Source organism: Enhydra lutris, unplaced genomic scaffold (assembly GCF_002288905.1).
Source record: "Enhydra lutris kenyoni isolate GAN:26980312 unplaced genomic scaffold, ASM228890v2 scaffoldscaffold14, whole genome shotgun sequence".
NCBI lineage: Eukaryota > Metazoa > Chordata > Mammalia > Carnivora > Mustelidae > Enhydra > Enhydra lutris.
In genome coordinates, this window is record NW_019154098.1 from 48,660,031 (window position 1) to 48,686,212 (window position 26,182).

Genomic DNA, 26,182 nt, shown 5'->3' on the forward strand with positions numbered 1-26,182 from the left:
TCCCATCTTGTTTCATTTACTCTTCTCCTACCCCCTTAACCCCCCATGTTGCATCTCCTCTCCCTCATATCAGGGAGATCATATGATAGTTGTCTTTCTCCGATTGACTTATTTCGCTAAGCATGATACCCTCTAGTTCCATCCATGTCGTCGCAAATGGCAAGATTTCATTTCTTTTGATGGCTGCATAGTATTCCATTGTGTATATATACCACATCTTCTTTATCCATTCATCTGTTGATGCACATCTAGGTTCTTTCCATAGTTTGGCTATTGTAGACATTGCTGCTATAAACATTCGGGTGCACGTGCCCCTTCGGATCACTACGTTTGTATCTTTAGGGTAAATACCCAGCAGTGCAATTGCTGGGTCATAGGGTAGTTCTATTTTCAACATTTTGAGGAACCTCCATGCTGTTTTCCAGAGTGGTTGCACCAGCTTGCATTCCCACCAACAGTGTAGGAGGGTTCCCCTTTCTCCGCATCCTCGCCAGCATCTGTCATTTCCTGACTTGTTAATTTTAGCCATTCTGACTGGTGTGAGGTGATATCTCATTGTGGTTTTGATTTGTATTTCCCTGATGCCGAGTGATGTGGAGCACTTTTTCATGTGTCTGTTGGCCATCTGGATGTCTTCTTTGCAGAAATGTCTGTTCATGTCCTCTGCCCATTTCTTGATTGGATTATTTGTTCTTTGGGTGTTGAGTTTGCTAAGTTCTTTATAGATTTTGGACACTAGCCCTTTATCTGATATGTCATTTGCAAATATCTTCTCCCATTCTGTCAGTTGTCTTTTGGTTTTGTTAACTGTTTCCTTTGCTGTGCAAAAGCTTTTGATCTTGATAAAATCCCAATAGTTCATTTTTGCCCTTGCTTCCCTTGCCTTTGGCGATGTTCCTAGGAAGATGTTGCTGCGGCTGAGGTCGAAGAGGTTGCTGCCTGTGTTCTCCTCAAGGATTTTGATGGATTCCTTTCTCACATTGAGGTCCTTCATCCATTTTGAGTCTATTTTCGTGTGTGGTGTAAGGAAATGATCCAATTTCATTTTTCTGCATGTGGCTGTCCAATTTTCCCAACACCATTTATTGAAGAGGCTGTCTTTTTTCCATTGGACATTCTTTCCTGCTTTGTCGAAGATTAGTTGACCATAGAGTTGAGGGTCTATTTCTGGGCTCTCTATTCTGTTCCATTGATCTATGTGTCTGTTTTTGTGCCAGTACCATRCTGTCTTGATGATGACAGCTTTGTAATAGAGCTTGAAGTCYGGAATTGTGATGCCACCAACTTTGGCTTTCTTTTTCAATATTGCTTTGGCTATTCGAGGTCTTTTCTGGTTCCATATAAATTTTAGGATTATTTGTTCCATTTCTTTGAAAAAAATGGATGGTACTTTGATAGGAATTGCATTAAATGTGTAGATTGCTTTAGGTAGCATAGACATTTTCACAATATTTATTCTTCCAATCCAGGAGCATGGAACATTTTTCCATTTCTTTGTGTCTTCCTCAATTTCTTTCATGAGTACTTTATAGTTTTCTGTGTATAGATTCTTAGTCTCTTTGGTTAGGTTTATTCCTAGGTATCTTATAGTTTTGGGTGCAATTGTAAATGGGATTGACTCCTTAATTTCTCTTTCTTCTGTCTTGTTGTTGGTGTAGAGAAATGCAACTGATTTCTGTGCATTGATTTTATATTCGGACACTTTACTGAATTCCTGTACAAGTTCTAGCAGTTTTGGAGTGGAGTCTTTTGGGTTTTCCACATATAGTATCATATCATCTGCAAAGAGTGATCGTTTGACTTCTTCTTTGCCGATTTGGATGCCTTTAATTTCCTTTTGTTGTCTGATTGCTGAGGCTAGGACTTCTAGTACTATGTTGAATAGCAGTGGTGATAATGGACATCCCTGCCGTGTTCCTGACCTTAGCGGAAAAGCTTTCAGTTTTTCTCCATTGAGAATGATATTTGCGGTGGGTTTTTCATAGATGGCTTTGATAATATTGAGGTATGTGCCCTCTATCCCTACACTTTGAAGAGTTTTGATCAGGAAGGGATGCTGTACTTTGTCAAATGCTTTTTCAGCATCTATGGAGAGTATCATATGGTTCTTGTTCTTTCTTTTATTAATGTGTTGTATCACATTGATTGATTTGCAGATGTTGAACCAACCTTGCAGCCCTGGAATAAATCCCACTTGGTCGTGGTGAATAATCCTTTTAATGTACTGTTGAATCCTAATGGCTAGTATTTTGGCGAGAATTTTTGCATCTGTGTTCATCAAGGATATTGGTCTGTAGTTCTCTTTTTTGATGGGATCCTTGTCTGGTTTTGGGATCAAGGTGATGCTGGCCTCATAAAATGAGTTTGGAAGTTTTCCTTCCATTTCTATTTTTTGGAACAGTTTCAGGAGAATAGGAATTAGTTCTTCTGCTGGGTTTAGGGTTTCTTTCTTGTTCTTTCTCCAGCTCTTTTAGGTGTAGGGTTAGGTTGTGTACCTGAGACCTTTCTTGTTTCTTGAGAAAGGCTTGTACCGCTATATATTTTCCTCTCAGGACTGCCTTTGTTGTGTCCCACAGATTTTGAACTGTTGTGTTTTCATTATCATTTGTTTCCATGAATTTTTTCAACTCTTCTTTAATTTCCTGGTTGACCCATTCATTCTTTAGAAGGATGCTGTTTAGTCTCCATGTATTTGGGTTCTTTCCAAATTTCCTCTTGTGATTGAGTTCTAGCTTCAGAGCATTGTGGTCTGAAAATATGCAGGGAATGATTCCAATCTTTTGATAACGGTTGAGACCTGATTTAGGACCGAGAATATGATCTATTCTGGAGAATGTTCCATGTGCACTAGAGAAGAATGTGTATTCTGTTGCTTTGGGATGAAATGTTCTGAATATATCTGTGATGTCCATCTGGTCCAGTGTGTCATTTAAGGCCTTGATTTCCTTGTTGATCTTTTGCTTGGATGATCTGTCCATTTCAGTGAGGGGAGTGTTAAAGTCCCCTACTATTATTGTATTATTGTTGATGTGTTTCTTTGATTTTGTTATTAATTGGTTTATATAGTTGGCTGCTCCCACGTTAGGGGCATAGATATTTAAAATTGTTAGATCTTCTTGTTGGACAGTTCCTTTGAGTATGATATAGTGTCCTTCCTCATGTCTTATTATAGTCTTTGGCTTAAAATCTAATTGATCTGATATAAGGATTGCCACTCCTGCTTTCTTCTGATGTCCGTTAGCATGGTAAATTGTTTTCCACCCCCTCACTTTAAATCTGGTGGTGTCTTCGGGTTTAAGATGAGTTTCTTGTAGGCAACATATAGATGGGTTTTGTTTTTTTATCCATTCTGATACCCTGTGTCTTTTGATTGGGGCATTTAGCCCATTAACATTCAGGGTAAGTATTGAGAGATAGAGATATGAATTTAGTGCCATTGTATTGCCTGTAAGGTGACTGTTATTGTATATTGTCTCTGTTTCTTTCTGATCTACTACTTTTAGGGTCTCTCTTTGCTTAGAGGACCCCTTTCAATATTTCCTGTAGAGCTGGTTTGGTATTTGCAAATTCTTTCAGTTTTTGTTTGTCCTGGAAGCTTTTAATCTCTCCTTCTATTTTCAATGATAGCCTAGCTGGATATAGTATTCTTGGCTGCATGTTTTTCTCGTTTAGTACTCTGAATATATCATGCCAGCTCTTTCTGGCCTGCCAGGTCTCTGTGGATAAGTCTGCTGCCAATCTAATATTTTTACCATTGTACGTTACAGACTTCTTTTCCCGGGCTGCTTTCAGGATCTTCTCTTTGTCACTAAGACTTGTAAATTTTACTATTAGGTGACGGGGTGTGGACCTATTCTTATTGATTTTGAGGGGGGTTCTCTGAACCTCCTGGATTTTGATGCTTGTTCCCTTTGCCATAGTGGGGAAATTCTCTCCAATTATTCTCTCCAATATACCTTCTGCTCCCCTCTCTCTTTCCTCTTCTTCTGGAATCCCAATTATTCTAATGTTGTTTCGTCTTATGGTGTCACTTATCTCTCGAATTCTCCCCTCGTGGTCCAGTAGCTGTTTGTCCCTCTTTTGCTCAGCTTCTTTATTCTCTGTCATTTGGTCTTCTATATCGCTAATTCTTTCTTCTGCCTCATTTACCCTAGCAGTGAGAGCCTCCATTTTTGATTGCACCTCATTTATAGCTTTTTTGATTTCAACTTGGTTCGATTTTAGTTCTTTTATTTCTCCAGAAAGGGCTTTTATATCTCCCGAGAGGGTTTCTCTAATATCTTCCATGCCTTTTCCGAGCCCGGTAGAACCTTGAGAATTGTCATTCTGAACTCTAGATCTGACATATTACCTATGTCTGTATTGATTAGGTCCCTAGCCTTTGGTACTGCCTCTTGTTCTTTTTTTTGTGGTGAATTTTTCCACCTTGTCATTTTGTCCAGAGAAGAGTATATGAAGGAGCAAGTAAAATACTAAAAGGGTGGCAACAACCCCAGGAAAATATGCTTTAGCCAAATCAGAAGAGATCCCAAATCGTGAGGGGGGAGAAAAGGGGATAAAAAGAGGTTCAGAAAGAAAAAAAAAAAAAGGAAACAATTAAAAAAAGAAAACCAATAAAGAAAAAATATAAAAAGGAAAAAAATATATATATATTAGATAAACTAGTTAAAAAACGTTAAAAAAGAAAAGGGTAAAAGTTAAAAAAAATTGAAAAAGAAAAAAAAATTAAAAATTAAATTAACTGCAAGGCTAAAGAATCATGGGGAGAAAGCCATGAGTTCCATGCTTTGCTTTCTCCTCCTCTGGAATTCCGCTGCTCTCCTTGGTATTGAAACTGCACTCCTTGGTAGGTGAACTTGGTCCTGGCTGGGTTTCTTGTTGATCTTCTGGGGGAGGGGCCTGTTGTAGTGATTCTCAAGTGTCTTTGCCCCAGGCGGAGTTGCACCGCCCTTACCCGGGGAGGTCTGAGTAATCCGCTCGGGTTTGCTTTCGGGAGCTTTTGTTCCCTGAGCGCTTTCCGTAGAGTTCTGGAGGGCGGGAATGAAGATGGCGGCCTCCCGGTCTCCGGCCCGGAGGAGCCGAGAGCCCGGGGTCCCACTCCTCAGTGCGCCCTCAGAGAACAGCGCCCAATTACTCCCATCACCCTGGCCTCTGGCCGCGCTCCGAGCTAACCGAGCCTGCGACCGGTTCAAGGTAACCCCAAGCTTAGAGCTCACTCCTCAGCTCTGTCTCTGTGGCCGGCTTCCCCGTTCTACTACCTGTAAGCTCTGCGACACTCAGACGCCCCCGATCCTTCTGTGACCCTGCGGGACCTGAGGCCACGCTCACCCCGCGTGGGCTTCACCCCGGTTAAGCCTCTGGAGCGATGTCCCTCAGCGGAACTGACTTTTAAAAGTCCTGATTTTGTGCTCCGCTGCTCCACCGTTTGCCGGGAGCCAGCCCCTCCCCCTGCGGTCTATCTTCCCGTCGCTTTGGATTCACTTCTCCACCAGTCCTACCTTTCAGAAAGTGCTTGATTTTCTGTTTCTAGTATTGCTGTTCTTCTCTTCGATCTCCCGTTGGATTTGTAGGTGTTTGCAATCTTTAGATAAGCTATCTAGCTGATCTCCCGCTACCTGAAGTAGTCTCAGCCTGCTACTTCTCCGCCATCTTGACTCCTCCCCTAAGTAGTATTAGTTTTTAAAAAAAGGTTACATTATATAGCATTAAAGTTTGGAGTGGTTTTTTTTTTTTTAATAAAATGCCTATTTAAAATTTCTGCCCATTATTTTTACTGTCTGTTAATTATCCAGTGTCTTGTACCAGATTAATCTATTATGTTAGCCAGAAAAATAGAGAGAGGTTGTTACCTTGAAAGGGGATGCATTGTCTTATTTCTTTATGGTGTGTTTTAAAATTTTCTTCGTATATTGGAGACTATGTGTCCTAACTGTCCCACAGTCTCCAGAGTTATTCCTTTTTTTGTTTCTAAATTCACTTAAACATGTAAACAAATGAGAAATTTAAAGGGTTTCACCCACTGTTGGGTAAGTGATGATGGGGACAGTGGTAATGATGATGGTGATAATAATGATAATGATTCTGGGAGTCAAATTTTCATCTGCCAAAAAATTAGATTAATTCCATAGCAGTGAGAAAATCACCATAGTCACAAGTTTTTCCTTTGGCATATATATTATAAGATATACTTTTATCCTCACTTGCCAACTTCATGCTATCATTCACACAGAAAGAACCATAAAATTAAAAATAGCTCATTGATTCTGGAATTGGGCAAACCCAAATTGTATTACTGAAAGTTATACTATCTGTATCATTTGAACAAGTTCCTTAATCCCCACAGTCCTTGGATTCCTCTGCCATAAAATAAGAGAAACAACAACTGTGGTTAAAGAGGTTAAATGATACGGCATATATAAATGCCTTAGCACAGAGTAAGTACTGAATGCATAGTCTTCCCTCCAAATTTGGAAAAAAATGTAATTAGGGCAAATTTATTTTACATGTTTCTTATAAGACAGTACGAAGCTATAAAGAATTAAACAATAATTTTAATTTAATTATTATTTAATTAAGCTAGAAAGAATTAAACAATTTTTTTCAGTAGAACTGTTTTCTTTAACATCAATTTATTTTAATTATTTTCCCTAGTATTCATCCTCTCTGAAAAAGTTATCACAATTTACTATAGGTTACCATAAAGAAAGAATGATCAGTTATTCTATATATTTTGTTGCAATATATAGTGTCATACCTTGAAATTTTTCCATTCCTGTTTTTGTTCCCTTTGTAAATATTCAGTTTTGACATCCTCCTGTAAGAAAATAAGATTCTATTGATTAAACGAGCCAATACTTTTTCCCAGTTATTTAGTACCCTGTACTGTGATTCTGACTATTAGATTTAGAATCAAAGCAAACCTTGAACATGTATAACTGTGAGCAGCTAGAAAACAATGGCCAAGATGTTGAACAGTCACATGACAAAAAGAGATGCAATAACTTGTTTGAGCCAAGCATCAGAGATGAAGACAGAGTCAGATCTTCAAGGACAAACAGGGTTTTGAAATAAAGTTCTATTGGTAGCTGATAATGGATAATTATCAAATACGTAAGTAACTTAATTATATTTACATAAATTCACCCACAGTCTTTCCAGCCATTCTTGTATCTTCATTAACACTTCCATTTTATAAAATAGTAAACAACTAAGAAACAGAGGGATGAAATTAGAATGGTTCCACATTTTTAAAATAAAGACTTGCTCAACATGATCTCTGAAATTATTATTCCATTTCTTCTGTGTATATCATCATTTTTGTTTTTATTGCTTTTAAATTTAAATTATGAACACAATGAGTGAATACACATCTATATTTATGTTGAATGTTTGTAGAAAATGTAATAAAAATTAAAACCTAACAATTCTCTTACTAAGTCTCCCAGAAAGCTTCTAGTTACCAAATGCAAAAGGGCATTTTTACATTTTAGAAGGACGTGATTGCTCATCTATTATATTTTACATAACTTAGAAGGATACAAACACATGAATATAAAAACCGTTTTCTTAAATAGAAAAAAGAGAGCACCCCTTAACATATGAACTGTTCCTCTCAAAACCTGTAATATTACCTTATGGCCTATGTATAGTCAAAAAAAATCCAAGAAATAATTAATTTGGCTTCATGCATTGTATCACATAATAAAAGTATTAAAGACATAATATACAGCAACTTATTTCTCTTCTGGAATATGATCTTTCACATAAAATAGTAAGTTTCCAGTTTCTCAGTATGATGGATACATGTCACAGTTAATAAAATGATCAAATAAGCAATGTAATAGAGAGTAAATCACATAATTATTCATTTTCAGCAAACATATATGAATACAAACCAACTAAAGATAGTTCAAACCTTGGTAATTCAGCAGGCACATAAGTATTTTTTTCATTACTTTTGCTTTTACTTTAGTGTTCAGATAATATCAGTTTACAGTGATTCCCAGGTGATAAATGCTATATAAAACTACTTTTGTTTTTATTTGGAGATTTGTGATAGTTTGGCGATCATTTTTGGAATTATGCTTTTGGTGACTCCCAGTGTAAAGCAAACCTTAGGATTAAATGTAGTGGCTGTGGCTTTCCTGACATTATTATTCCTCATACAAAGATAATCTGCTGGATAACTTCACACTGTAGAATAACTAATGACCCCATTCTCTTTTTGGCAGTCCAAATGAGGCATTTTTCAATGAAAACAAAGAACAGATGTTCAACATTAGCAGATGTCTAGGGTGACACACTAAACCTATGCAGGGAGTGGAAATCCTAGATCCTCTCATATGTGTAAGAAATGCTGACCAGTGTGTGTAAGATTTCCTGGTAGCATCATCTGGTTTTGTAAGAGTAGAATTTTGCTCATGTGTTAGATAATGATACCATCCCACATTCCAATCCCTATCCTGCTGCCAAAACTATTTTTCTTTTGAAAATAATATTAATGATCCATTAGATTTTTAAGCTATAATTAGGGTTTTATTACTTTTAAACTCTTTCTATGTCAAATAACAAAATAAAAGACTGTAACACACAAAGATAATTTATCTGCACTATTCAAATAAAATCTTGGTCTTTTTTTGCCCCAAGTCCATATGGCTTTCTCTATTATTCATTTTTTAGCCTACTCAAATATCATATTCTCCGTGTCTTCTAAGTAAACTTGTCGCCTTCCCTGTGAAGGTCCTTCTCATCCTGGTCAGGCTGCAAAACCAGTGCTTGGTAGCCACCTGTGCAGGTATTCTCCCTTCCCTGATAAACTGCTAAAACCTTGTGCAGAATTTCTGGACCCTTGTGACAGGACCTGTACTCAGTTCTCCTGTGCTCTCATATCCTCTGTGGGACAGCTCTCCCAAGCAGGCAACCTTCTCAAACTGCTCAGGCTAAGACACTCAGCACTGAACCCTATCCCTTCATCCTTACTCTGAGCATGTTCAGACACTCTGTGTCTACTCTCCCTCTATCTGGATGCCCTCATCAGCTGTCTCAGGCTCCAATAACCCCTGCCATGCAACCCTACTAGGTAAATGCCACATTGTCCTACATGGTCTCCACACCCTACCCTTCCTTGCTGGTGCTGCCCTGCCCACCCATGGCTTCAGGACTAAAGTGTACAAGAAGGGAAGGAAATGGAAAGAAGAAGCACTCCTACATATATACTCTGTATATATATCCCTACATATATACTAATATATATACAAAATACATATGTACATATACTTATGTATGTACATATGTATACATATGTTGTATATATAATTAAGAATAACCTAATAGTGAAAAAATCAATTGACACTATTTACAACTGAGTTATTTGTTTCAGATCTTATATTTTGGCACAAATCTAATAATTCTGTTGTGAGTGAATGCAAATAACTTAAATGTTACTGTTTACCTTGGAGAATCAACTTCTTTTTACATATCTTTGGTGGTGCTAAGTTATTTAAATGACTTGACTGTTTCTTAGAATTTGTTTCTAGTCATGAAAAAAATTTTTTTAAAGATTTTATTTATTTATTTGACAGAGAGAGAGCACAAGCAGGAGTGGCAAGCAGAGGGGAAGGGAAAAGTAGGCTCCTTGCTGAGCAGGGAGTCCAATTCAGGACTTGATCCCAGACCCTGGGATCATGATCTGAGTTGAAGACAGATGCTTAACAGACTGAGCTACCCAGGTGCCCCTGAAAAAATTGTTTTATAAATATAAAATAAAACACACTTTCAGAGACAAAAGAAAAAGATAAATCTTGAATCACTAGCAAAGTTGAGATGTACTTATGAGTTAAATAAATTAGTTTCTTGACCCAATGATAAAGAAAGCACATTTTAGCTCTCAGCACTTGAAAAAAAGTATATTTTCCATCTTCTGAATCCTTTTATAATTTAGAAGGCATTATTGTATATCTGGTCAACATATTAATCCATTCTGCTAGGAACCCATTTAGGGTAATGCTTAATTATTTTAAATTTCCCCCTATATTTGGAATTAAATATAATATATGTACATACACAATAATAATAAATAAGTATATAATGAAGATATATTTAGAATATATATTCTAGTCTATTTAACGTAGTTTCGTTTTTAGAAGTTTTTAAACCTAGAATCCCAAATTTTTGTTTTTATAAATTTCTTCATCTTTTTTTAATCCTTCTTATGTTATCTCTTTCTCTCTTCCCACTTTTCCTATAATACATTTCCCTCTCATTCTATTTCTAGTTTATTCATCAAGGAAGTGTATAAAACCTGATGTCATACTATTTGACACAAGTACAATTGAATTTAAATTTTAAAACTAAATCTTTTTGAAAGTTTAGTATAACATGGAAATTATTAACTATTCTCCATCTAGCTTTGTACATGGTACCCACTAGTATAATCATCAGGTGTGCTTACTACTGCCACCTCTCCAGACTATCCTAAATTGGTAACCACAGAGCATGTTGCCTCACTGATACAATGAAATGAGCTTTTGTGATTATTCTATTATTATTATACCTTTATTGGCTATTGCAAATGCAGTGTAGCCTGGGAAACATCTAAGCTTGATAATCCACTGCCTTCTTGTATTCATCTGCTACTTTTAATTGTCATTTGATTGGGCTTTTAATTGATTACTTTTTAATTGATTACTTAATTAAATAAACTATATGTATTTCCCATATGTCAGAAGCCAAAAAGTACACAGATGAATGACATTTCTGGCTATTTCTCTTGAAGAATTCTCAGGTTATTTGAATATAAATACCCTTGAAAAAATCAGGGGTGCCTGGGTTGGACAGTCAGTTAAGCCACTGATGCTTGGTTTTGACTCAGGTCATGCTCTGAGTCCTGAGATCCAGCACAGCATGGGCTCCCTCTTCATCACAGAGTCGGCATAAGTTTCTCTCTTCTTCTCCCTCTTCCCCTCCCTCTGCATGCTCTCTTTCTCTAAACGAACAAATAAATCTTTAAAAAATAAAATTAGGGGCACCTGGGTGGCTCAGTGGTTAAAGCCTTTGCCTTTGGCTTGGGTCGTGGTCCCGGGGTCCTGGGATCGAGCCTCACATCGGACTCTCTGCTCAGCAGGGAGCCTGCCTCCTTCTCCTCCTCTCTCTCTCTGCCTGCCTCTCTGCCTACTTGTGATCTGTCTGTCAAATAAATAAAAAAATAAAAAAAAAAAATTAAACAGAGCAAAGTTACACTGAAATAGCTATTTTATGTCTTCAGTGATAACATTGATGATGCTTTCCCATAAAGCTCCCATAAAGCTCAATAAAAACTGTACTTTACCTGACCACTATGATAAAGGATATGCTAACAGACACAACCAACAAACTACACTGCTTATTTCTTGCTCCTGTCATATTTCAGTGCAGGTTGGTAGGATGGCCGTGGTACTGCTTTATACAGATATTCAGGGACCCAAGTTCCATCTGTGGCTTCTTAATTCCAGAGGCCTCAGAGGCCTCCTCTCATTCAAACAAGGGAAGATGGAAAATATAGGATCATGAGTGGGAGAATATGGAAACTACAAGGAAATCTAAAAAATACAATCTAGTTGTGTTCAGGAAGAAAGTGGAAAGATTTTGGGAACAACAAGATTGTTTCTGTTATAAACGTTATTTTATCCTTGCAGTTGACAAAGATCTAAAAATAACATTTATGACAGTTTATGGTTGATCATTTCACAAAATGGAAATATAAATCATGGAAAATAATAGAGAAATTCTAATCAATATTGAGATTTTTAAAATGACAAATCTCTCTCTTTTTTTCCTGGCAGTTGATATGTTGTAATAGATTTGTTTCTATTTTACTATAAGGAGTTCTTGTTCTATATAGTATGCATTTTATCTGATTCTTATTTAAATAATCCTTAAGGACCCATCCAGTTTTGGTGCTATTAGAAATGGGACACCTATGAGATAACCTATAGCTGAAGTTATTGAAGATTCTACAGGTAGGTAACAAATATTAGCTAACTCATTTTACTCCAGCTCTCAAACCTATCACCTTTATTTAAAAAAAAAATGCACCTTGACTAAAAGAAAATAGTTACTATTACATATACACTTTTGAAAATTCACATAATTGGTAAAATTTAATCATGGGAGGATTAGATTTTTTTTTAAAGATCTTATTTATTTATTTATTTGACAGAGATCACAAGTAGGCAGAGAGGCAGGCAGAGAGAGAGAGGAGGAAGCAGGCTCCCTGCTGAGCAGAGAGCCCGATGTGGTGCTCGATCCCAGGACTCGGGGATCATGACCTGAGCCAAAGGCAGAGGCTTTAACCCACTGAGCCACCCAGGTGCCCCTAGATTTTTATATCTAAACAATCTGACAGATTAAAAAAAGCATAAACAGTAACAAACTGTATCGTATTATTTTTGCAATTTTAGAAAGAAAATTATTTAGAATATTGTTGATAAATGAGAGATGACTTAACAAAGCAAAACAAAATCTGTGTTCAGCAAAAGTAAAATAGCAACTAGCTTTCTAAAGAACTAATTTAACCTGAAACAAAGACATATGACTTTGACCCTGGTATTGTATAAAACAACATTTAGGAAAAGATTCTAGAATCTTTGAAACAGAATCTTACACATATTTACATTAGCACCACAATCCTGGAATTTCTTCTATAATTTTCTTGACACAAAGCATCCCAATCTTATTCTCAACACTTCCAATGGATAGAGTGTTACTACTTCTCAGGTGAACAAGAGCCATTGCTAAATATATATGTCTTTATAAAAGGCTATCCTATACTGACTTAAAATAAAATTCCTTATGACTTCCAGCCATTAATCTTTTTTTCTGTGATCTAAGATAATAAATATATTTATTGTTCTACATAAGATATTTTTAAATAATGATGATGGATTTAATGCAATCAATCCATCTTCTTTTCTCTATTCTGAGCATCTTTCTTTATACCAGTTCTTTAAAATTTCCAATTAAATTGTTGGCTTCCCTTTCAGAATGTCTGTGGGTATTCCTAACCAGAAAAACATGTTTGAGATGAGAAGCAACATACTTGGCATTTGTAATATCATTTTTAACATAAAAATATGCAGTAAAAATAATATACCCCAACAATGAAATCCTTGAACTTCAAATTTCTCATGCAATACAATAAAGTTATGTTCATATTCTGTTACTTGGGTTTATTCTTTTAGAAAAATGGTGGTATTGTTATCTCAGGAAAAAAATTTGTTCTTAATATTTATTGTTTATGAACATTAAGCTAGAGAGGGTACATATTTTTAGGTCAGATAAATATCCAGTAGGATACATCCAACTGGACATGGCTAGAAGAATACAAGTATTGACCATCTCTCCACCCTCAAATTCCAGGAATCAAAAGAAAAATACTAAGGTAAAATCAAATGCATAGCAATGTTCAGAAGGAGAACACAAGGACTAGTAAGATCCTGTATAAGATAGAAAGCTCAGTTGGGGCACCTGGGTGGCTCAGTGGGTTAAAGCCTCTGCCTTCAGCTCAGGTCATGATCCCAGAGTCCTGGGATCAAGCCCCACATCGGGCTCTCTGCTCAGCAGGGAGCCTGCTTTCCCCTCTCTCTACCTGCCTCTCTGCCTACTTGTGATCTCTCTCTCTGTCAAATAAATAAATAAATAAATAAAATCTTTAAAAAAAAAGATAGAAAGCTCAAGGAATCTGAAAAGGATAATAATAATCTCATATACATAAATGTTAGATATATTTTTAAAAAAAAGAAACAAAAAACTTTTCCTACAGAAGGAATATTTGCTTGAGAGACCAGCCAGTTAATGCATATATTAAGTGACCTCTTTGAATCTTTCTTCATCAGAGTGGCTGACTTCAGTATAAATCCTCAGAATAAAGTTAAGTAATTCCACGATTAGAATGGTGAATGATGAGCTTTATTTCAGGAGGCCAGTGTAGGTTTTGGGTCAGAGAAATAGGGTAGCATTATCAGAGCTTTACACCATCCTGCTGCTATTAGCCTTATACACATACTTGCTGAAGGAATCATGAGCCAAGCTATACATCAATGGTAAACTCAATAATCTCCTTCTACTGCCCAATTTGTCCACATGGTCCAAAAAAGCTAAGGCCTCTTTAAGCAGAATCTGCATTTCTTGGTTTTGTACAGAGTTCATAACTGGGTTGAAGATGAGCATTCTGACTACCAGATGTGGATGTCTAAAAATATAGACACAAAAAAAGACCATAATAGATATATTTAATGTCAAATCATATTTGTGGAAATTAAAAACATAACTAGATAATTTTTTTAAACTTCCTGATCAAATGAATAATAAAATGTACTTGATGATTCACTCTGGTAAGCTTTAAGATCGAATGGAAGTTGTATCTTAATACATTAAAAAGTACAAAGGAAACAAAATGGAAAGAATGAATAAAGTTAGAAAAATGAAGAGCAAATCTATGATATTTAGGATTCATTTCACATGTGTCAGAAGGGATAATGGAGATTAGAGCTTTTACAATATGAAGGCTTTACAATAGGAAGTGTTCAGACGCCACAACACCTTTCTAAACTCATCTCCTACAGCTCATCCACTCCAACCACTCTGGCCTTCTTTATATTTCTTGGACTTGTTTACCAAGTTCTCAAATAAGAATTGGACCTTTGAATATGTCTATTCCCTCTGTCTGAGACACACTTCCATAAAATAAATGTCTGATTCTTCCTTCAGGTCTCTGCTTAAATGTCAGTATATCCATAAGGCTTTCCTGTTTATACTTTATAAAATTGCCCTTCCAGCCCAATCTGGGGCACTCCATCTTTTTATAGCTCTGCTATATTTATCCCTACAATGCTGATTAAGTCAAATAAATTATGTACACTTTTATTTTCAGTCTCTTTTGTCAGACTGCAGGAAGTTGCTCTGTTTTGCCACCTACTACATCCCTATAATCAGAGCACTGTCTTGTACATAGTAGGCACTTAAAATACTTGTTGAATGACTGAATGAAAAAATGAATGACTGGGGGGAGGAGCAAGATGGTGGAGGAGTAGGAGACCTAATATCATCGGGTTCCAGGAGTTCAGCTAGATAGTTATCAAACCATTTTGAATACTTACACTCTCAACAGGAGATTGAAGAGAAGAAGAGCAGCAATTCTAGAAACAGAAAAGTGACCACTTTCTGGAAGGTAGAATGTGTGGAGAAGTGAATCTGAGGCAACATACAGAAGATAGACTGCAAGAGGAGATGCCGGCTCCCAGCAAGCAGTAGAGTGGTGGAGCACAAAATTGGAACTTTCAGAAATCTGCTTCACTGAGGATTGTGGCTCCAGAGGTTAAGCAGGGGGTGGAACCTTCACCAAGACAGTGTGGTCTCAGGACCCATGGGGTCACAAAAAGACCAGGGGTGCCTGAATGTGGCAGGCCCCCAGGTATCAGAACAGGAAAGCCAGCTGCAGAGATGGGAGCTGAGGAGGGGGCCCTCAGGTCTGAGTTCCCTTAAACCATGATCTAAGGCACAGTCAGGCTACTGTTCTTTGAGCAGGGACCCCAAAAGTGGCAGATCTGGGGAGAACACTTCCTTCTTCCTCTGGGAGGAGTGGTGTGGGAGTGCACTGCAGGAATCTGCTGGGTTTGGAGACTCAAAAGGGGGCTGTGTGCCAGAGATAGAAACGATCAGTCACAGGCTGGGTGAACACGGAGTGCAACTGGAGACGGAGACAGGAGCGATTGACTGCTTTTCTCTGAGGACACACTGAGGAGTGGGGCCCCGAGCTCTTGGCTCCTACAGGCCAGAGATTGGGAGGCCACCATCTTCATTCCTGTCCTCCAAAGCTCTGTGGAAAGTGTTCAGGGAACAAAAAGCTCCTAAGAGAAAACCCAAGCAGACTACTAAGCCTGGCCCTGGCAAGGGCGGTGCAATTCTGCCTCAGGCAAAGACATTTGAGAATCACTGCAAAAGGCCCCTCCCCAAGAAGATCAGCAAGAGCATCCAACCAAGACCAAGTTCACCGATCAATGAGAACTGCTGGCCTCCAGAGCTAGGGGAATATAACACATAGAATTCATGGCTTTTCTCCCATGATTCTTTAGTCTTTCAAAGTTAAAATTTTTTAAATATTATTTTTTTCTTATTCTATTTTAAAAAATTTTTCCTCTTTCCTATTTTATCAATACCTTTTAAAAAATCTTTTTAAATTTTCATTGTTATAGTCATATTCTATCCCTTCATTGTATTTAGCCTTATTTGTTGTATATATATAGGTTTTTCTTTCTTTAAAATTTTGGGATACAGTTTCTTCTAACAGGTCAAAATATACCCTAAATCTAGCGCATGGCTTTGTTCTAGTCACCAGCCTGATCACATTCTTCCCTTTTTATTTTCCTTTTTCTTTTTCCAACCAACTTATCAGTTATTTTTTAAAACATTTTAAAATTTTCATCTTTACAGTCATATTCCATCCCTTCATTGTGTTTACCCTTATTTTTGTATACATATATGTTTTTCTTCCTTTAAAATTTTGGGAGGCAGTTTCTTCTATCATACCAAAATACACCTAAAATCAAGTGTGTGGTTCTGTTCTATTCACAACTCTAATATATAGAGTTATATATATATATCATGACCTAAACCAGGGCAGGGGTTGGGGCAGAAGCATAAAGGAGAAAAAAACAAACAAAAACAAATTATATTTAGAACATTCCATCCCAGTACAACAGAATACATGTTCTTCTCTAGTGCACATGGAACATTCTCGAGAATAGATCACATCCTGGGTCACAAATCAGGTCTCAACCAGTACCAAAAGATTGGGATCATTCCTTGCATATTTTCAGACCACAGAAACTAGAACTCAGTTTTTGAAACTCAGACTTTGAAACTAGAACTCAGCCAACCACAACAGGAAAGGTGGGAAGAACACAAATACATGGGGGCTAAAGAGCATCCTACTAAAGAATGAATGCGTCAACCAGGAAATTAAAGAAGAATTGAAATAATTCAGGGACACAAATGAAAATGAAAACACAACAGTTCAAAATCTATGGGATATACCAAAGGCGGTCCTGAGAGAAAAGTATATAGCAATACAAACCTTTCTCAAGAAACAAGAAAGGTCTCAAGTACACAACCTAACCCTACACCTACAGGAGCTGGAGAACAATAGCAAAGAAAGCCTAAACCCAGCAGGAGAACAGAAATAATAAAGATCAGAGCAGAAATCAGTGAAATAGAAACCAAAAGAACAGTAGAACAAATCGATGAAACTAGGAGCTGGTTCTTCAAAAGAATTAATAAGATTGATAAACCCCTGGCTAGCCTTATCAAAAAGAAAAGAGGAAGGACCCAGATAAATAAAGTCATGAATGAAAGAGAAGAGATCACAACCAATACCAAAGAAATGCAAGCAATTATAAGAACATACTATGAGCAACTATACAGCAACAAATCTGATAATCTGGAAGAGATGGATGCATTTCTAGAGATGTATAAGTTACCAAAACTGAAACAGGAAGAAATATAAAACCTGAACAGACCCATAACCAGTAAGCAGATTGAAGCAGTCATCAAAAATATCCCAATAAAAAGAGAAAAAGAGCCCAGGGCCAGATGGCTTCCCAGGGGAATTCTACCAAACATTTAAAGAAGAATTAATACCTATTCTCCTGAAACTGTTACAAAAATTAGAAATGGAAGGAAAATTCCCAAACTCATTTTATGAGGCCAGCATTATTTTGATCTCAAAACAAGACAAAAACCCCATCAAAAAGGAGAATTACAGACCAGTATCTTTGATGAACACAGATGCAAAAATTCTCACAAAAATACTAGCCAATAGAACCCAACAGTATAAAAGGATTATTCACCACGACCAAGTGGGATTTCTTCCTGGGCTGCAAATTTGGTTCAATATTCACAAATTAATCAATGTGATACAATACATTAATAAAAGAAAGAACAAGAACCATATGATACTCTCAATAGATGCAGAAAAAGCATTTGACAAAGTACAGCATCCTTTCTTGATCAAAACTCTTCACAGTGCAGGGATAGAGCGTGCATACCTCAATATCATCAAAGCCAGCTATGAAAAACCCACAGCAAATATCATTCTCAATGGGGAAATACTGAGAGCTTTTCTGCTAAGGTCAGGGACATGGCAGGGATATCCACTATCACTACTGCTATTCAACATAGTACTAGAAGTCCTAGCCTCAGCAACCAGACAAGAAAAAGAAATAGAAGGCATCTGAATTGGCAAAGAAGTCAAACTCTCACTCTATGCAGGTGATATACTTTATGTGGACAACCCAAAAGACACCACTCCAAAACTGCTAGAACTCATACAGGAATTCAGTAAAGTGTCAGGATATAAAATCAATGCACAGAAATCAATTGCATTTCTATATACTAACAGCAAGACAGAGGAAAGAGAAATTATAGAGTTGATCTCATTTACAACTGCACCCAAAACCATAAGATACCTAGGAAAAAAAAGCTAACCAAAGAGGCAAAGAATCTGTACTCAGAAAACTATGAAGTACTTATGAAAGAAATTGAGGAAGACACAAAGAAATGGAAAAACGTTCCATGCTCATGGATTGGAAGAACAAATATTGTGAAAATGCTACCTAAAGCAATATACACATTTAATTCAGTCCTTATCAAAATGTCATCCTTTTTTTTTTTTTCTAAGAAATGGAACAAATAATCCCAAAATTTATATGGAACCAGAAAAGAGCTCAAATAGCCAGAGGAATGTTAAAAAAAGAAAACCAAAGTTGGTGGCATCACAATTCCAGACTTCAAGCTCTATTACAAAGCTGTCATCATCAAGACAGTATGGTACTGCCACAAAAAACAGACCCATAGGTCAAAGGAACAGAATAGAGAGCCCAGAAATGGACTCTCAACTCTATAGTCAACTAAGCTTTGACAAAGCAGGTAAAAATGTCCAATGGAAAAAAGACAGTCTCTTCAGCAAATGGTGTTGGGAAAATTGGACAGCCACATGCAGAAGAAGGAAACTGAACCATTTCCTTACACCACACACACAAATAGACTCAAAATGGATGAAAAACCTTAATGCGAGACAGAAATCCATCAAAAACCTTGAGGAGAACACAGGCAGCAACCTCTTCAACCTCAGCTGCAACAACTTCTTCCTATAAACATCACCAAAGACAAGGGAAGCAAGGGCAAAAATGAACTATTGGGACTTCATCAAGATAAAAAGCTTTTGCACAGCAAAGGAAACAGTCAAAAAAAACAAAAGACAACCAATAGAATGGTAGAAGATATTTGCAAATGACATAACAGATAAAGCCTAGCATCCAATATCTATAAAGAACTTATCAAACTCAACACCCAAAGAACAAATAATCCAATCAAGAAATGGGCACAAGACATGAACAGACATTTCTGCAAAGAAGACATCCAGATGGCCAACAGACACTTGAAAAAGTGCTCAATATCACTCAGCATCAGGGAAATACAAATCAAAACCATAATGAGATACCACCTTACACCAGTCAGAATGGCTAAAATTAACAAGTCAGGAAATGACAGATGCTGGCGAGGATGTGGAGCAAGGGGAATCCTCCTACACTGTTGGTGGGAATGCAAGCTGGTGCAGCCACTCTGGAAAACACTTTGGAGGTTCCTCAAAAAGCTGAAAATAGAGCTACCCTATGACCCAGCAATTGCACTACTGGGTATTTACCCTAAAGATACAAATGTAGTGATCCAAAGGGGTATGTGCACCCGACTGTTTATAGCAGTAATGTCCACAATAGTCAAACTGTGGAAAGAATCTAGGTGTCCATCAATAGATGAATGTATAATGTGTGTGTGTGTGTGTGTATATATATATATATATATGGAATATTATATATGGAATATTATGCAGCCATCAAAAGCCCCCAAATCTTGCCATTTGCAGTGATGTGGATGGGACTAGAGAGTATTATGCTAAGTGAAGTAAGTTAATCAGAGAAAGACAATTTTCATATGATCTCTCTGATATGAGTAATTTGAGAGGCAGGGTGACAGTTCATTGGGGCAGAGAGGGAAAAAATGAAACAAGATAGGACCAGGAAGGGAGACAAACCATGAGACTCTTAATCTCAAGAAACAAACTGAGGGTTGCTGGGGAGGAAAGAGAGGGATAGGGTGGCTGAGTTATGGACATTGGGGAGGGTATGTGCTATGATGAGTTCTGTGAATTGTGTAAGACTGATGATTCACAGACCTGTACCACTGAAGCAAATAATACATTATATGCTAATAAAAAAGAATAATAAAAATGAATGAAGGGTAGACAACAATTTTTTAAGCTTCTGAAAGAGTTATAAATTCAGAACAAAAAAGCACAACTTTCATTGAAAAGGAAATATGTTCAGAAATAAATGACCTCAGGATCAAAGGAGAGTCAAGACAGAAACTTAAGAAAAAAGCATAACACAGGGAAAAGGAAGTTGACTTCAGATCACTTATCTGCATCAATGAGCAATGACTCAATAAAATAATATCGAGGCTATGGTTATTTATTCAACTAAACTAGCATTCAAATGTGAGTTGAAAATAAGATTTTAGTACAAGAAAACCTTTAAAAATGACATTTAAAAAAATCAAACTGAGAAAAAGGCATATTGAAAGACTTAGGAAACAAAATTTAAACTTAAAAATAAATATTATCATTAGAAATGTGACCTTGAAACACTTTATTAGGAAATCGTTGATAACTAATTAGAAGCAGGATTTCAGAAATTACTGACATTTGTGTATTAACTTTCCAGATGAAATTAAAAGAACATTAGGTGAAATGGAAGGTAAAATGGATATTAACATATTTTATTCAGGTCATATCTGTTTACATTTTCAAATTCATTTTAAATTAGAAAATGGAAGCGTGTATCTGGGTCATTGAGTAATATGTTTACTGTTACTTTCATATATGGACTTCTAGTAAAAATGTTTTATTTTGTGTTAGAAGGAGGAAATATTAGGGGACAAGAAGGACCTTAGTTTTTATTTCATTTATCTTCTGTAATTTCATCTGTGAAACATGAATCAAAATTTTGGAAAAAATACCTGGTATTTCTGGTCAACAATACTAAAAGCAATATATAAAGAAGACATTTCAACCTCAAATTATTTCTAACTTAATTCTTTCATAATAAAATACTCTCAAAAGAAAGGGCCTAAACAGTTGTTAAACCATATTCAGTCAAACATGCTATTTATTATCTTTTTTTATTAAAGCAAATACATACATCATATCGTAAAGGGTTTGAAAGTGCAAAAGTATCTGAAATAAAAACAAAAATGCTTATATCTCACTTCCTCCAGCCACACTTCCCCCCTTACAGATAACCACTGACAGACATTAACAATGACAAATTCTAGGAACATGCAAGTTGGAATTTTGATAGCAAGAACATAAGTCTACAAGGATATCCTGTCAAATAAATTACTCATGAAGACACAAAAAGGATTTTGAGAAAGAATATTGTGATTTTCCTATTTCAAGACAGGAAATCAAGACAACTCAACGCTAATTCTTATAAGAACATGCATTCTCAGAACACAGGCCTTCTTACTCTTTGCAGTACAGAAATGAAACATCAATGCATTACCTGAGCTACGGCACTCAGTTCACTGGCAAGAATTTCCTGGTTTATACTTTGATGATTCTAAGCAAAACATTGATAACTTTTTAAATATAAAAATGGCATTCTAACATTTATAGCAATCAGTCTCTATTTATAAAATATAACAGTTGTACCAGGTGGACTCCATGTTCAGCTCATGCTAACACTTTAAGAGAGGTTAAGATAGAAACAGGAAGACAGTTTCTGCACTTAAGCAGCTTATATTTTAGTAGAATGGAGAGGTAATTTTAAGTGACTGATAAATGAAATTAAATGATGTGCAAGATCCAGATGCAATAGGTAACAAAGAAGTGAGGCAGGAACCTTCCCAGCAGGTGTGCAACATTTGGAGAGGCTTCAGAGAGGAAATTTCCCATGGAGAGGATTTGAAAGATGAATTTATTTACCAGGTTTGTAAGAGAAGAATACAACAAAGGCAAAGGCACAGGGGTGTGAAATTAGATGGTGCATTTAATAAATTTAAAGCAATTCGGCATTGGTAGAGCATAAAGAAGTGTAAAAGGCAGGAAGGGACCCTGAAGAAATTGTCAGGGGCTAAATCATGGATGGACTTGTATTAGCTAAGTCACTTGGGCTCTAAACTGTAAGACATGCATATGAATGAAAGTTTTAGAACTGGGGGATATTTAGAGCTTGTATTATCCGAATGTATCTAAGACTTCCTAAATCATATATTACCACTGAGTGAATGTGATCTGTGAGCAATTTACACAAAATTCCTGAGCATCTATGTTCATCTGTCCTTGCTGGAAAGGTCCTGTGAGCAAAGTTCACAAATGAGTCTGGCTTATGTATTGTCAAATAAGGAAATTCTGGGCTAAAGGGAAGGTCTTTAATTTTAGAAACATATCAGGTTTGTTAAATCACATAGAAAATCATTAGCAAAATATGATTTGGCCTGGATTAAATAATAGATTTCACTTGTTTCAATCTTTATGGTAAACTATGGAACTATTAATTCATTGCATATTTTTGTTTTCAATCAATCATTTAAACGTGTTTATTTATCAACCTTAAAGAGTTAAGTGCTGTTGTGGGATGTCTCAATTAAAAAGATATTGCTTTTAGTTTAAAAATGCATAAGATTATGTGCTATGGTAAATGCTGAGAAGTGTGTAAACCTGGCGATTCACAGACCTGTACCCCTGCGGGTAATAATACATTACATGTTAATTTAAAAATGCATAAGATTGTTGGGGATACAGAGCATAAGAATTATAAATATTAAATAATGTAAGAGATAAATAAAAGAAGGTATCACAAGGTAAGCGTCAGCTTTATTGCTAACTGAATTTTTTTGTGGCTAAAGAAATAAGCATTATTCACTTGTGACTTCCTTAGAAATTCTTGTTTTCTTCAGTTCTAAGATTTATCATCAATTTTATCAAATGGATCTGGTCTAGTTAAATAGTTAGTCAATTACCAAAAATATGTCCATAATTACAATATTGGATCTAGGATGCTAGATCACCATAACACACATGAATGGAATGCCACAAGATGACAAGTGGGAGAGTATATGATCCATAAAAATGGATAAAATTGAATGCCTTAGTTCAAGTAGTAGAAGTCATTGCAAATATGAGATGACATGGGACAAAATGTAAATAGATAAAGTGGTAATTTGTACATGAGTCAAACCCCTTTCAACAGAGAATTGAAATTGCAATTTAACATTCAGTGAGTTTCCAAGACAGTCCCAGAGCCCTGCTAGCTTTTAAAGAGAGTGAAAATAGAATAATATTTACTTCATATAATTTGTGTGATAGACTATATTGAATGCAATGCCCTAAGGTACCATTTGTTACCAAAGTTCTGCCAAAGACCACTAAATTTAAAAATCAATAAATTCAGGAGTAAGCTGAAAAACCAGTGAGGCCTAAATTATCAAGACTATTTTGTTAAGCTTTAATAAAAGATGAGACATTGAATGTCTTGATAGTCAATAGTCATCAGAGCAATGATGGGATATTGGCATGCACACTATTTCACACTTAACTGAGTTGATGTGAATGTTTTCTTTTCACTGACCTTATTTTAAATGGTATAGGAATTAAGTTCCAGATTTATTTTGGTTATCCACAGAATTTCTATGAATGGTATTTATAAACAAAAGAATTTCAAAGATGACAATAGAGATTTTAAGTTAAGACTATTTTGAAACCATTAAATAAAATTTGATAAAAACAAACATTTACACATATTTGACTGCACTATCATATAAGCAGTAAAGAAAGAAGCTAAAAGGAAATCAGGGTTGTCAATTGCACACTAGTTAACATTTTAAAAAGCATTCATGAAGATATATATCCAATACCTAGATTAAATAAAACAGAATTGCGCCATATTTAAATAAAAGTGTGTATCAATAAAGTTTTCCCTACAGTTTCTAAAGTATGAAAAATGAATGTGAAAGATGTTATTTCTAGGATCGATTACTTAAGATACAGTACACAGAATGGTTAGGAGCAGAGCACTGGAGCCAGATAGCCTGGGTTCAATTTCCAGTCATGGGCCTTATGAACCAAATGACCTTGGGAAATTTATCCAACTTCTTTATACCTCAATGTTCTTATCTCAAAAACAGAGATGATAATAGAAGCTACCTTATAGCATTGTAAAGATTTAAGCCATTAAATGTAAAGCATAGAGTAAATACTCTGTGTATTAACTAAACTACAGCAATTTAAAATCAAAGAGAATGAAAATCAAAAAGCTATCTTTTGGAAAAGGAAGCTCAGTTGAATGTTTTTTTTTTCTTTCTTAAAATGATGAAGCAGTATCTTACATGAGTATTTTGATATTATTCATTTCTACCATTAAAAATGAGACATTTGTATGATTTATCTCATTAGAAAGAAAGTTAATGCTTGTGATAACCACAGACTATCTAGTTTTATCATCTTAGATATCTGTAGGGAAATTGATTATAATAATTAACTCCATATTTAGCTATTTTTATAATATCTGGTTATAACAAAACATGGCTTGAAATGAAAATTAAATGAATTAGAAAATTCAGATTTGCTTTATATTAATGGTTAGAACTATGACAGAAATAAACATTGAACACACCACATTGGTTCTTCTGTTAATATTAAGTTTCAGTATTTTTCAAATTGGTATACATTACTACTTACAAATATCACATGGGTCCTAGTATGTATTTGTCCATGTTGAAATATTAAGCATTGTGCTTTTAATTGAAGTGTAAAAGTGTAAACCTTTTGGAAAATAATATGTATCTATATCTACATTTATGTCTATCTATGTCTGTAAAATATGTCTTTCTTTTTTCTTTTTTTTTAGTCTATTTCTTCCAACACCTTATTGTCTAATATATAACTATTTAACTGAGTGGATAGAGGATCCACCAGCCTTCAGCATTTTCAGAAATTAACAACTCCTCTGTTGAGGGCTGCATAGGAAAAGAAAAAAGAATAACACGGAAGACATTGGGAGATGGAGAAGAGAAGTGAGTTGGGAGAAATTAGAGGGGAAACAAACCATGAGAAACTGTGGACTCAGAAACAAACTGAGGGTTTCGGAGGGGAGGCGGTTGGGGAATGGAGTAAGCCTGGTGGCGTGTATCAAGGAGGGCACCTATTGCATGGGGCACTGGGTGTTGTGCATGAACAATGAATTTTGGAACACTGGAAATAAAATAAAATTCAAAAAACATTTAAGGAAAACAAAAAAAGAAAAAGGAGGAAAACTCCCAGAAGGTCATGTGCATACTCAGATGGGTTCATTGTAGTACTTTGCTTCTTTTGCTCTGCGTTCTATTGTTATTACTCACAGCTTTGCTATCTCTTCTCACAAACTGTACACCATATCTTTCTGAAAGCTATCTATGATTAAAAAGGACTGAGGTCTCCTTTCTCTTATATTTTACATAGATGCTGAGTGGTTTCTAGCTTAGTAAAATTGTCCTGATTACTTTGTGATTGATGTTAGTATGAGTAATAAAAATGGTTGAGAATCTACATTAGAAAGTAGGAAATTTGGTATTATACTTGTGCTTTTGGCTGCAAAATATAAACAGGCTGTTGTACTTCATGAAAACAGCAGATTTTGCACTGCCTCTGTCCACATTGGCGAGGCTACATTGAGATAGTCCAGATGTGACAGATGCACGAACCACACTGAGCTGATCTTTATCCTGGAGGAAATCCCAGAATATTCTGGCCAGAGAAAGGTTAAAGAAAGCACTTAGACTTACATCATGTACAACTTTAAATCCGGAAGCAATAATGAATAGCTTGTTTTGTTTATTTGTATTTGAGATTTTTAAGACAACACCCATTGTGAAATGCCACAGGGCATATGTATCATGAGAAATAAACAAAATGCAAAAAGCTAAAAGTCATCTTTAATTAACATATCAATTATGGAAAGCTCAATTGAACAGATGTCCCTTGCTTTGTGCCCAGAAGTTCAATGAACTGGAGTTCTGTCTGGTCAATAGGAAAAAAAAAAAAAAAAAAGTTTAA

The 26,182-nt window shown here is 36.0% G+C and overlaps 1 protein-coding gene across 1 annotated transcript in view; it reads right to left on the reverse strand.

Moving 5' to 3' along the window:
- Nucleotides 1-6,510: 6,510 nt before the first annotated feature.
- LOC111146500 (cyclic nucleotide binding domain containing 1) overlaps nt 6,511-26,182 on the reverse strand; it is a 461,604-nt gene continuing 441,932 nt past the window's right edge. The window contains exons 12-13 of the mRNA XM_022502041.1: nt 6,755-6,814; nt 6,511-6,528 (exon numbers count right to left, since the gene is read on the reverse strand). Of these exons, the coding sequence (XP_022357749.1) occupies nt 6,511-6,528; nt 6,755-6,814 (78 nt within the window). The remainder of the gene's footprint in view (nt 6,529-6,754; nt 6,815-26,182) is intronic.